The sequence below is a fragment of the Lithobates pipiens genome, unplaced genomic scaffold, assembly GCF_037356315.1.
Source record: "Lithobates pipiens isolate NorthernLeopardFrog02 unplaced genomic scaffold, aLitPip1_a1.2 Scaffold_13, whole genome shotgun sequence".
Taxonomy (NCBI): domain Eukaryota; kingdom Metazoa; phylum Chordata; class Amphibia; order Anura; family Ranidae; genus Lithobates; species Lithobates pipiens.
In genome coordinates this window covers 197,527,998-197,541,442 of record NW_027507718.1, presented here as the reverse complement: position 1 = coordinate 197,541,442, position 13,445 = coordinate 197,527,998, and the positions used below count along the sequence as shown (strand labels likewise).

Here is a 13,445-nt window from a genome sequence, read left to right as displayed (position 1 = left end):
AATGGCGGTGATCTGCTATTTTTTTCATGACTGTGACATTACGACGGACATATCGGACACTTTTGACACATTTTTGGGACCATTCAGTGCTATAAAATTGCACTGATTACTGTGTAAATGTGACTGGCAGGGAAGGGGTTAACACTAGGGGGTGATTGAGGGGTTAATTATGTTTCCTAGGGAGTGCTTCTAACCATAGGGGGTGGAGACTCACAAGGGAAGGAGACTGATCGGTGTTCCTCTGTACTGAGAACACACCATCGGTCTCCTCTCACCTGACAGGACGTGGATCTGTGTGTTTAGACACACAGATCCACGGTCCTGCTGTGTTCACAGGCAATTGCAGGTATGCCCCTTCAGGTCTGGTATGGATATTAAGGGGAACCCTGCGTCAAATGAAAAAAAAATTGAAGTGGGATCCCCCTAAAAATCCATACCAGACCCTTTATCCGAGCACGCAACCTCCCAGACTGCAGGAAAAGAGGGGGGACGAGAGAGCGCCCCACCACCTCCTGAACCGTACCAGGCCACATGCCCTCAACGCAATCACCGCCATTACTAATAAAAAAAATTAATAATAAAAATGGCATAAATCTATCCCCTATTTTGTAGACGCTATAACTTTTGCGCAAACCAATCAATATACGCTTATTGCGATTTATTTTACCAAAAATATGTAGAAGAATACGTATCAGTCTAAACTGAGGAAGATATTTTTTTATATATTTTTTGGGGATATTTATTATAGCAAAAAGTAAAAAATATCGCTTTTTTTTTTTCAAAATTATCAATCTTTTTTTGTTTATAGCGCAAAAAATAAAAAACGCATAGGTGATCAAATACCACCAAAAGAAAGCTCTATTTGTGGAAAAAAAAGGACGTAAATTTTATTTGGGTACAGCGTCGCATGATCGCACAATTGTCAGTTAAAACGGTGCAGTTATTTTTTTCATGGCAGATAATTTTTCTGAATAATTCATACTGAATTTTGTTGAGTGCACACGTATATGAATGTAAATTCCATATAAAACAAAGCTTCTCAATAAAAGATTGACCAGCAATGCCCTCAAGTGTCTAAATAAGGTGCACTACTCATGAACCCTTTCAATGTGTTACAAAACGTATTGTGTGTTGCGCTGACTCTTTTCCCTTATGCAGTATGCTGTCAAAGATAAATGAGACACGGAGATTTAAAAAAAAATCACAATACTTTGAGGTTGACCTTCCACATGCAAAGAACACAAAAACACAAGAGAACCTCAACTGGAGTGATTCCCCACTATATTACACAGTATATCAGCTTCATTATTTAAAATGTACATTTTATATCTGCCTGGAGTTCAGCTTGAAACCATTTAATTGATTGTATTTCCATTTTTCACAAAAGATTGATAGATGACAGGATAAATATAGTACCTGCTTTGGCTTCTGTATAATAGCATATGGGGATAATCCCAATGGAAAAGCCAAGGTTTGCAATGCAGGGATTTTTTTTATCACTGTCTGTGTTCCCCTGGCCTTCCTGTCTGTCTGATGAGTTAAAGTGACACTAAATTTTGGTTTTCAATAAAATATATATTCAGGCATGTATTCCTAACTCAAATGCCTCATACACATGGTCAGACATTCTGACCACAAAATCCATCAGATTTTTTCAGACGGATCTTGGCCAAAACTTGTCTTGCATAAACACGGTCGCACAAAGCTGTCGGAAAATCCGATCGTTCCGAACGAGGTGACGTACAAAACATACGAGACTACGTAGAGGCCAGTAGACAATAGCTTTTGTCTCTACATTTTTTCTGAGCATGCGTGGCTCTTTGTGCATCGGAATTCTCTACACACGATCGTAATTTAAACGATCGGGTTTTGTTGTCGGAAAATTTTAGATCCAGCTCCGACGGAAAAAGTCCGATAGAACCCACACACGATCTTCCGACAACATAATCCGATCAGACTTTCTCCGTCTGAATTTCCGACGGTGTTTACAGGGCATAAGAGTACTTTCTATTGCTCTCAGCCTCCTCCAAATTCTTTTTTTTTGCTCCTGTTAACCGCTTAAGGACCGCCTCACGCTGATATACGTCGGCAGAATGTTACGGCTGGGCACAAGCACGTACAGGTACGTTGCCCTTTAAGTGCCCAGCCGTGGGTCGTGCCCACCGCTGCCGACACACTCGTGACCCGGTGCTGAGCTCCGTGACCTTGGCCATGGGACCCGTGGACCTGATCACCTCCAGTGTCCTGCGATCGGGTCACACAACTGAAGAACGAGGAGAGGTAAGTGTAAACAAACCTCTCCTCGTGCTTCCTACTGAGGCTGTCACTGATCGTCTGTTCCCTGTTATAGGGAAAGACGATCAGTGATGTCACACGCCAAGCCACGCCCCCCTACAGTAAAAAAAACACACACTTAACCTCTACACTGCCCCCTAGTGGTTAACCCCTTCACTGCCAGTGACATTTTTACAGCAATCAGTGCATTTTTAATCGCACTGATCGCTGTATTAATGCCAATGGTCCCAAAAATGTGTCAAAATTGGCAGGCGTGTCCGCCATAATGTCGCAGTAACAATAAAAGTCACTGATCGCCGCCATTACTAGTAAAAAAAAATTATTAATAAAAATGCCATAAAGCTATCCCCTATTTTGTAGGCGCTTTAACTTTTGCGCAAACCAATCAATAAATGCCTATTGCGATTTTTTTTACCAAAAATATGTAGAAGAATACGTATCAGCCTAAACTGAGGAAAAAAAATTTTTTTTATATATATTTTTGGGGGATATTTATTATAGCAAAAAGTAAAAAATATTGTATTTTTTTCAAAATTGTCGCTCTATTTTTGTTTATAGCGCAAAAAATAAAAACCGCAGAGGTGATCAAATACCATGAAAAGAAAGTTCTATTTGTGGGAAAAAAAAGGATGCCAATTTTGTTTGGGAGCCACGTGGCATGACCGTGCAATTGTCAGTTAAAGCGACGCAGTGCCGAATCGCAAAAAGGGGCTTGGTCCTTTAGCTGCAAAATGGTCCGGGGCTTGAGTGGTTAAAGGGTGGCTATGTTTGTTCTCCATGGTCCCACTGTATGCAGTATTGTTGCCATCCTCTCTTGCTCACTTCTGAGATGGACCAGAGACTAGGAACTATGGGATCTGTAGTGTGTATAGGGCAATGATGGCAAACCTTGGCACCCCAGATGTTTTTGAACTACATTTCCCATGATGCTCAACTACATTGCAGAGTGCATGATCATCATGGGAAATGTAGTTCGAAAACATCTGGGGTGCCAAGGTTCGCCATCGCTGGTATAGGGTGTTATTAAACAGAGTACAGGATGTTAGAAGAAATATTCTTGAGAACACAAACAGCAATAAAAAAAAGTCGTTTTTTTGTTATTATTTTTGTAAAGTGGGGAAGGGTCAGGATTTATTGCTGTCTGCAGGCCCATTGGACGCAGGTGACAGGTCGCAGACAGAACTGGAAGTGAGAAAAATCTACTCAAAGAGGACATGGAGAGTATGTAGCTTTTGGATCAGCATGACAACCAAGCAAGCAATATTTTAAGAAGGACAGATTAACAATGGAAACCTACTTAATTCCTTCAGTGCAGGTTTCCTTTAACCCTGCTGCTATGCATATTTAGACAGCAGGTAAAAGTCTATCCCCATCATACTCTGTATCATATGCTCAGGAGTACCAGATTTCACCAGCTGGTAGCACTGTGTATGAACTCTGATACCCAAGCCCATGGTCCGGGGGAAATGTTCCCAATTTCATCAGCATCATGAGCTATGATATCAGACCTTCCAGTTCATGAAAACGCTATTCATAATGAGTTACGAAAGAAAACCTTACCCAAGATAGTTTTTCTCTTCTTCTCTAGCTTTGACTCTATTATCTCCTGTGTCCGCACAGAGGAAGTCTGGGCAGAAAAGTTTATGTACACAGGAACGTATCCCGCTTCCTCTTGAATTCTGTTCAGTAATCCTCGGGCTACTACAGACTGCAAGTTACAAGCACACACATGCATAAAATAAGAGGATGTTGCATGCAATTAAAAAGAAAAGTAATACATTGCTTTTGCAGAAAGTTGTATTATATCACATCGAATAAAAAAAAAAAAAGTTTTATAGTTATTTTGTAGATTTTTATCCTACTTTAAAGGGATACTATAATGTCAATAATTGTATGTTAGTCCAGTCAATTGCCACAACTGGATGACACACATTTAACAAAATAAAGGGGTGTTTGTTTTTATTTCACTACTTTACAATACATGGTAAACTATCCCCATCCAAAGAGAACTGTAAATTTGAGAGAATTTGTAAATTAAAATAGATAAAACACAATTACTAAACTGTTATATAAGATTTAACGTGATTAGAAGGCTTCCATTTTAAAATAAAATAAAAATAACAAACATGTCTATACTCACCTGCTCTCTGCAATGGTTTTGCACAGAGCGGCCCCGATCCTCTTCTTCTGGGATCCCCCGCCTGCGCTCCTGCTCTTCATCGGGCGCCCTCACTAAAAGCTGCTTTCTCTGGAGGCACCCGGGCGGGCTCGCTTCCAATTCCCGCTGCTGCGTACATTTACACAGACAGCAGGACCCGCTCCCGTGTTTTTGATTTTGATTTTTGATCGACAACAGCGAGATCCAATGGCTCCCGCTGCTGTCAATCTGTCCAATGAGGAGAGCAACAGCAGCTGGAGCTGCTGCGCTCGTGCACATTACTGGATCAATTCGAGCTCAGGTAAGAAAAGGGGGGGGGCTGGGGGAGCTGCTGCACAGAAGATTTTTCAATTAAGGCTTTACAACCGCTTTAACTTGAAAATATCATCTCAGGAGTCATTTTAATATGTATTTATAAATCTGCAACCTACAGTAAATTAATCCCTGGTGAAATTATAACAAAAAGTCAATGGCCTGTCATGAAGGTCCTTTTTCAGCCACTTCCTATTGTATAGTCACAACACTCTATCCTTGTCTCTCAATAGTGCTCCTACATTGTCATGCCATGATTTCTGATGAAGACTACAAGTTGCCATTTCACAACACATTACACAGGCATGGTCCTGTTGACAGTATCAAGAAACCCTCAGCACAAAGCTCAGAAGCACTGAGATGTTGCAAAGGATAAAGAAACTGAAAACAATATACTATTAAAAACTAGAAAAAAAATGGAGCAGAACAGGGTACAAATCACCTTTTGTCACCAACTATTAACAAACTTTATTAGCACATCACGAGACACATACCTAAAATTCTCTAAAAAAGACAGTCTCCCCAAAAAGTCTACAATCACATATCAATACCCAATACTGGATTGGAAAGCAAAACACCTATAGTACTTTACAGGTATTGTATAAATAGTCAATGAGTGGTGTTAGGATAGGCTTGTCAAAATCCAGATGTCAACGCGTTTCACTGTGGAATTTTATCAGGACCAATAAAGACACAGGGGCACATTTTATTCAAAGGGGTTTATCTGCACACTATTATCCACGTTAATTTTGCACCACTGGGACTGGTGTTCCTTGTGCAGCCAGAACATGATGTGAGCATAATCACTATTCACCTAGACTTTTTGGGGAGACTCCTGGTATTTTATGTGTATTGTTTAACTGTAGTGGTTTTTTTTTTAGGGATGCACCGAATGGGTTTTTTGGTGCCGAAACCGATACCGAAAATGAAAAATACACTAGGCCGAAAACCGAAACCGACACCGAAACAGCACCGATACTGAAAATGACTGTTTTTAAAAAATATTTTTATACAGGAGGTGGTCAGAGACTGGGGACATGGTACAGGAGGTGGTCAGAGACTGGGGACATGGTACAGGAGGTGGTCAGAGACTGGCGACATGGTACAGGAGGTGGTCAGAGACTGGGGACATGGTACAGGAGGTGGTCAGATACTGGGGACATGGTACAGGAGGTGGTCAGAGAATGGGGACATGGTACAGGAGGTGGTCAGAGACTGGCGACATGGTACAGGAGGTGGTCAGAGACTGTCGACATGGTACAGGAGGTGGTCAGAGACTGGCGACATGGTACAGGAGGTGGTCAGAGACTGGCGGCATGGTACAGGAGGTGGTCAGAGACTGGCGACATGGTACAGGAGGTGGTCAGAGACTGGCGACATGGTACAGGAGGTGGTCAGAGACTGGCGACATGGTACAGGAGGTGGCCAGAGACTGGCGACATGGTACAGGAGGTGGTCAGAGACTGGGGACATGGTACAGGAGGTGGTCAGAGACTGGCGACATGGTACAGGAGGTGGTCAGACACTGCCGGCATGGTTCAGGAGGTGGTCAGAGACTGGCGGCATGGTTCAGGAGGTGGTCAGAGACTGCATGCATGGTTCAGGAGGTGGTCAGAGACTGCATGCATGGTTCAGGAGGTGGTCAGAGACTGGGGACATGGTACAGGAGGTGGTCAGAGACTGCTGGCATGGTTCAGGAGGTGGTCAGAGACTGGCGACATGGTACAGGAGGTGGTCAGAGACTGGCGACATGGTACAGGAGGTGGTCAGAGACTGGGTACATGGTACAGGAGATGGTCAGAGACAGGGGACACGGTACAGGAGATAGTCAGAGACAGGGGACACGGTACAGGAGATGGTCAGACTGGGGACACGGTACAGGAGATGGTCAGACTGGGGACACGGTATAGGAGATGGTCAGAGACAGAGGACGTGGTACAGGAGATGGTCAGAGACTGGGGACATGGTACAGAAGATGGTCAGACTGGGGACATGGTACAGGAGATGGTCAGAGACAGAGGACATGGTACAGGAGGCATCCCCCATTTCAGGCCAGTGTCCCCCATTGCAGCCAGTGTGCCTGTGCCCCATTGCAGCCAGTGTGTCTCATTGCAGCCAGTGTGTCTCATTGCAGCCAGTGTGTCTCATTGCAGCCAGTGTGTCCCATTTTGCAGCCAGTGTGTCCCATTTTGCAGCCAGTGTGTCCCATTTTGCAGCCAGTGTGTCCCATTGCAGCCTGTGTGCCATTTTGCAGCCAGCCTGTGCAGGGAAGAGAGCCGCCTCCGCCGCCTGTTTGATTACAGCGCCGGGAACATCACAGCTTTCATTTCAATAGCTGTGTGTTCCCGGCCGCGCGCCGTCACACGCAGCCCCTCCCCCTTGTCCGGGGCACTTTGATAGACAGATCATCCATCCAATCCTGCGGATGATCTGTCTATCTAAGTGCCCGGACAAGGGGGAGGGGCTGCGTGTGACGGCGCGCGGCCGGGAACACACAGCTATTGAAATGAAAGCTGTGATGTTCCCGCCACTGTGATCAAACAGGCGGCGGAGGCGGCTCTCCTGCGCTATACACCCCCCATGATGGGCGTCACTAGGGGCGGGGGGCGGAGCCCCGCCCCCACCCAGGCCACGCCCCATTTTCGGCTCCATTATAGGTCGTTTTTCTCTTTTGGCAAATTGCCGATATGTTTCGGCGGCCGAAATTTCGGTGCATCCCTAATTTTTTTAATGGGAATTGTAATAATAATAATGGTTTATACACTGTTCTGCTCCATTTTTTCTAGTTGATAAAGGAATATGGCACTTTAAAAGTCTCTAGTGGTTTAATAATATTACAAAACAAAAATGTACATTGTTTATAACAGCCGACAAAATGTTTCTTCTAGATGACTTCCTGTGCATAGTCATAGTTTCATTTATGGTCCTTTACGGGCACCTAGGAAAGGTTCACGTGCTCATGCATGCGCGTGTGCACACACGCGCATCTGCCACCCACATTGGCGCCAAGCGAGGTATTAAAACTAAACCTGTACTATGATCCAGTGCTGTCTTGTCTACAATGTTCTTGTGCATACCTGCAACCTGTTAGTCAGCATCTCACTCCAGTTACTGACCTAACTTGTCTTTACTACTCCTAAGCTCCTGTGCCTTTTGCTGCTGCTCCGCTGATCTGTAACTGACATGGCCTGTACCCTGCCTTCGCTCCTGCCTCCGCATCTGTACCTGACCCATCTGCAATTATCCATGTGGCTGTGTATGACCTTGGTCGTCTTATTCTGTTTCTGACCCAGTTATGCTGGATTGTCAGCTGCAAGCATCTGTCAGCTATCCACAGGCACCTGATCTTCATCTGTCTGCTACCAGCCTATGGTTTACCCTTCTGCTGTCACCAGTTCAAGCCTTCATATCAGACTCTTCTACCAGGTACGTGACATAAACATCTCTTATGTCCAACCTCTTTCCCCCCTGCTACCCCCACCACTATTATTGACAATTACCAGCTGTCAAAATGACAGCTGGGAATTGCTTTTTATAACACAACAGGAGCAGCTGTAAAAAATGGGATAGTCTGCAAAAACAACACCTTTGGTCTGCAAATGACATACATTTGAGAAACCTGACAAGTAAAAACAAATATAAAAAAATACAAATAAATTGTATTTCTATGTATTTCTTTGTAACCTTTAGTTAACCATAATTACCCCTAATTAACTAGCCCCTATCTAATTTGTTATTTTCATTTTGTTTGTTATTCATTTCAGTGTAGCATAAAAAGAAAATGTGCAAAATTGATAGAAAAAGGCTTTTGTAGATAACGTTGCCATGCATTGTACTAGAAACAAAATGTATGTGCCATTTTAAACAGGACACATGTTAATCTAATGTCAAATGTCATTTTTTTTTAATATTTTTTAACCTGAAGTTTTCATTAAAATAATCCCTGCCATAAAGGTCCTTTGTGCAGACACTTCCAGTTAGGGGGTGACAACACTGTCCCTGTCTTCTAGTTTCCCTCCTGCATTGTCACTCTCTAACAAGACCGTTTGATGGAGCCCATAAGTGGCCATTTAAACACACATTATGCAAGTATGATCTGCCGTCATTACCACCAGTAAACTCGTCTTCGGCAATAAAATGTTGCCATAGCTGCAGTGCATGCATGTAGACAAAGAGCAACTGCAGGAGATCAGCCATCCTGATATGCAACAAAGGATAATGAAAGCTGAAAACAACCGCTTTAACAAACTTAAAGTGTTACTAAACCCAGCAATATGAAAATAGTTCAGACTTCTATCAGTGTCCAGCTGAGCACTGATTAAAGCTTGTAGGAGGAGTTTTCATTCTGCTCTGATTGTCCTATGAGGCTGCATGTCTCCTAATCACATGTACCCTCCCCAAAAAAATGCTCTAGCAATACACACCAAACTGAGCATGTGCAGAATGCCTCCAAGGCTCTGTACTATTAGCACATGGATTGGGGACAGTAAAAGAAAGGGAGGATCAGAGAAGAAAGCATCAAACATCCTTTTTGCATGATGCAGAGGAATAACCCCTTAGGTTCCACAGTGAGTATAACAAGCATGCTATGCTTCATCTACAGACTGATTTTACTGTTGTGGGTTTAGTAACACTTTAAAGTGTGATAAAAAATGGGTAACCAGAGGTTACCATGAATGAAACCCTATGTCAAAATGCTCAGTGGATTCTGACATAGACAACTGAATGTATAAGTAGATCTTGAAATTTCCCACCCCCCTCCAGTCTCTCAAGCATATTGACCAGAGAAGTTGCATACTGTATAAATGACCATTCGATTCAGACTGGAGGGATGTAGATATGTATGAGTTTCATCATTTAAATATTAGTCATGGATCACTGAATTATTATTATGCTCCCCTAGTACATCCATCTTAATGGAACTGCAGATTTTCCCAACATTTTTCCATTGTAACCTACCTTTCCCACACCAGTGGTACCAGTGAAAAGTACAGAGTGTCGTACAGCCAGCAGCTTTTCCATTAAGTAACCATACCGGACAGTATCAGTAGTAGGAACAAGCATCTCAAAAAATGGCACATCACTGTTATACTTGAATGAGGGGATAATTCTCTCCCATGGATCTAGACGCTTGGTGTCATAATCCATGTAGACACTCCATAGGTCACCAGAGGCAGGAAGCTGAAAAACATTAATATGGACAACACAGGTAGAAGAATAATATTATATTTACTGAAATTAATTAAATAACCTACATTTGTCCAGAAATAAGTTGGGAGCTTCCACAATTTTCTTAGGTTGCATTTTTTACGTGTTTGGGGTGCCATTGAGAAATAATGGCACTGCAAGCATGATGTGCATTTGAGCAAAATTTTTGTACATTTCCATATCTGCGCGCATTCCCTGAATACGAAGGTATGAAAGCGGTCAGATACAGTTTGACAAATCAATTGTAGAGAGGTTACTGATTACCTAATCTATTACAGAAACTTTTTTTATCATGATTCACATCGGTAAATACAAACTAGATTCTATCCTTGTAGTATTAAGCCTACATTGAGAAAAAATTCATATATATATATATATATATATATATATATATATATATATATATATAGATAGATAGATAGACAGATAGATATAGATCTATATATATCTATAAACTGTTGGTGCTATATAAATCCTGTATAATAAAAATAGTAATATAGATTTATATATATATATATATATATATATATATATATATATATACTGTATATATCTATCTGTCTATCTATAGATATATATCTCTCTCTCTCTCTCTCTCTCTAAACAGTGGCTGTTTTACATTTCACGGTCCCTTGGCATCAGCATGAAAATTTCACAATACTGGGAGTGGATGTTTAATAACATGCAGGTAAAAAAGCAATATACTTTAAATATATATTTTATATAAACATCTATTTAACATACTGTAGGTATTTTCCAAATTTTCTATGCATGCTCATTAGTATGTATTGTTTTATTCAGCTTTGAGTTCTTTTGTTTTGTGTTTTTTTATTTATTTATTTATTTTTATAAATATTATTAGGGACTTCTAACTTATTTGAGCTTGAAGTTTGAGAAATGCACCATTTTAAAATAAATAAATGGACAGTGACACCAAGTGGCCATATTTGTTATTGCATGAGCTCGTGCTTTACCCTCTAAAATTTAAAAAGAAAGCACGTATTTATCTGGGAAGGAAAGTACAGGCAAAGATGCTGATTTAGAAGAATAGGTAACCTATTTTTATTATCACAGAAACAAATGCTCCAGTGCTTACCTTAGCTTCAGGGTTGTCTTCAAACTGCTGTCGGATAAATGTATCAAAAGCATCCCAGTAATTTTCTGTGAGGTTTCCTCCCACGGACCAGACATAGCAGAAGACAAATGTTTGACAAACAATGCTGTTAAGTCTTGTTTGGTCCTAAAAACAGTAGTAATTTGTTAATAGAATCTGTTTACAAAATTTGTTTTTTATTTTAATATACCATCATAACTCTGTAAGTGGGGGTTCAATTGTTTTAAATAAAGCATAATAGGCTTGACATACATTATAATTTTTGCACATCTATCCCCACCATAGTTTAAAAAAAACTAACTTTATTTTTGTCAAATAAAATCCTTTTTCCAACATTATCTTTTGTGTTATTATTGTGTATGTTTTCTTATTTAAATGCCACTATATAGAGATGCCATATTGGAATCTTTATTTCACCCATTTTCTCCTTTATGGAGCATCTTCTATCTGTTATTTCCCCATACACATACTATTATAATTTTTGTCTAAAACTCTTCTCTAAGATTCTTACTTATTCTAAGAGTATCTGAAGGAATCAACGCCTGAACTAAGACTAGAAGGAGAAGTGCTAAAACAAATATGGAAATTGCTATGACCAAGGGAAGGACAAAGGGGCAACCTGGTGTTCAAATCTGGACAGGTAGTCAATACTAGGGGGAACCTGTTAGCTGAAAGAATAATGGACCTCAACTAATAATGTGCAAGACAACCAATCATCAAGTATTAAGAAAACATGGGAAACAACAAACTACCTGAACAGGAAAAACAAACTTAGATCAGTAGCTAAGGTGGTCAACAAAACAGAATGTTTAATAAGGCCAAAACCTAGAACATCTAACCAGTGACTTCAGGGAAAGGTAGGTTGAAAAAACAAGGTATGCCCAGACCAAAAGACTAACCAGTTAACAGCTGGATGCTTAAGTAGAATACCCTTAAATCCTTGACTTCGGGGAGAGGGAGATCTATTTATGAGGATGTTACCTGATAAATATGTATGCATGGATATGGCTGCCTGCTTTACAGTACAGTACATCTAAATGGAGAGATGTAAGAAACCCCTTAAGCTGGAAATAAATCCTTTCACTGAAAGGGTGAAGTGATGAACAACACCTATAAAAATGGGTAGCCAGGCTGAGGGTATATTGTAATGCAAATTTGTGTACAAGGACATCAGGCCAAAAAGAATGAGAAGTCTTTCAAGTCACACCTAAAGTTGTTTTAGGGGTGTGTTAGCTACATTTCAACCTGTCTGATCAAATAATTTGATAGAAAAGGAAAAGAATATATCTTCCAGTACTGCGAACTTACCCTAACCCACGCCAAAGTTGGGTAACTCTACATCCAGATAACAGAGTTTTTGGTCTTCTGACCATCCAGGGAAGTAAAGGAGTTATTAGGATGGATATCTTCTCAAAATGTTTTGGAAGTTAAAATCTTGCAGCCTCAAAAAAAAAAAAAAAAAAAGACGTGGCTATACTCCATCAAAGGTGTTTTGAGCATTCCACTTGAGAGCCCTTTCACACTGGGGCTGTGCGGGCGCCAGCGGTAAAATGGTGCTATTTTTAGCGGCGCTTTACCGTCGCTATTCGGCTGCTAGCAGGGTATTTTTAAACTCCACTAGTGGCTGAAAAAAGGGTCAAAACGACCCGCAAAGTGGAGCTTTGCCAGCGGTTCTGCAGCGGTGCCCATTCAGATCAATGGGTAGGAGCGGTGAAGGAGCGGTGTATACACCACTCCTTCACCACTCCAAAGATGCTGCTTGCAGGAGTTTTTTTAAGACATTAGCGGCTCTCTACAGGCGCTATGTAGGCGCTATTTTTAGCGCCTGTATAGCGCCTCAGTGTGAAAGGGGTCTAAGGGAAGCCAGTAAAAGGGCACAAGGGTGAATATAAGAGTCAGTGCCATGGGTAGGGTGCTGTGGGTAGTGAGTACACTGAAGGGCCAGGCTCTCACAAGGCAAAGGAGTATTAGTAACCAATCTTATTCAATCTTGCAAGTCACAAAATAAGAGAGGGATAGAGCTTGAAGAGCGTCAAGCATGACAAGAAGTGCCACCAACCTTGATGAAAAAGGTCTCCACTGTGGAGAGGAGTGTAGGATTGAATTGGATTTCCACTAGGATAAGGGTCAGAGATCCTAGGATGCAGGTAACTAAACAATTCTTAAAAGATGAACACAGGAGTGCAGTAATACCATAAGGGTAACCTATAAAAGATGCCTCATTCAAAGGTTTTAAGTGGAAGCTACAAGGAGCTGTCTGCACATCCAAACTGCAAGGAGAAGGAAATAACTTAATAAGGGACCCAGCAGGACAAACAAAGAGCCTTCTACCTGGTGGAGGTGTACCTTTTATGCAGA

At 41.4% G+C, this 13,445-nt stretch overlaps 1 protein-coding gene across 1 annotated transcript in view; it reads right to left on the bottom strand.

Moving 5' to 3' along the window:
• The window catches only part of DNAH6 (dynein axonemal heavy chain 6), a 418,858-nt gene that overhangs the window by 185,095 nt on the left and 220,318 nt on the right, over positions 1-13,445 (bottom strand). Inside the window, exons 37-39 of the mRNA XM_077476093.1 lie at positions 11,070-11,213; positions 9,725-9,946; positions 3,856-4,003 (exon numbers count right to left, since the gene is read on the bottom strand). Of these exons, the coding sequence (XP_077332219.1) occupies positions 3,856-4,003; positions 9,725-9,946; positions 11,070-11,213 (514 nt within the window). The remainder of the gene's footprint in view (positions 1-3,855; positions 4,004-9,724; positions 9,947-11,069; positions 11,214-13,445) is intronic.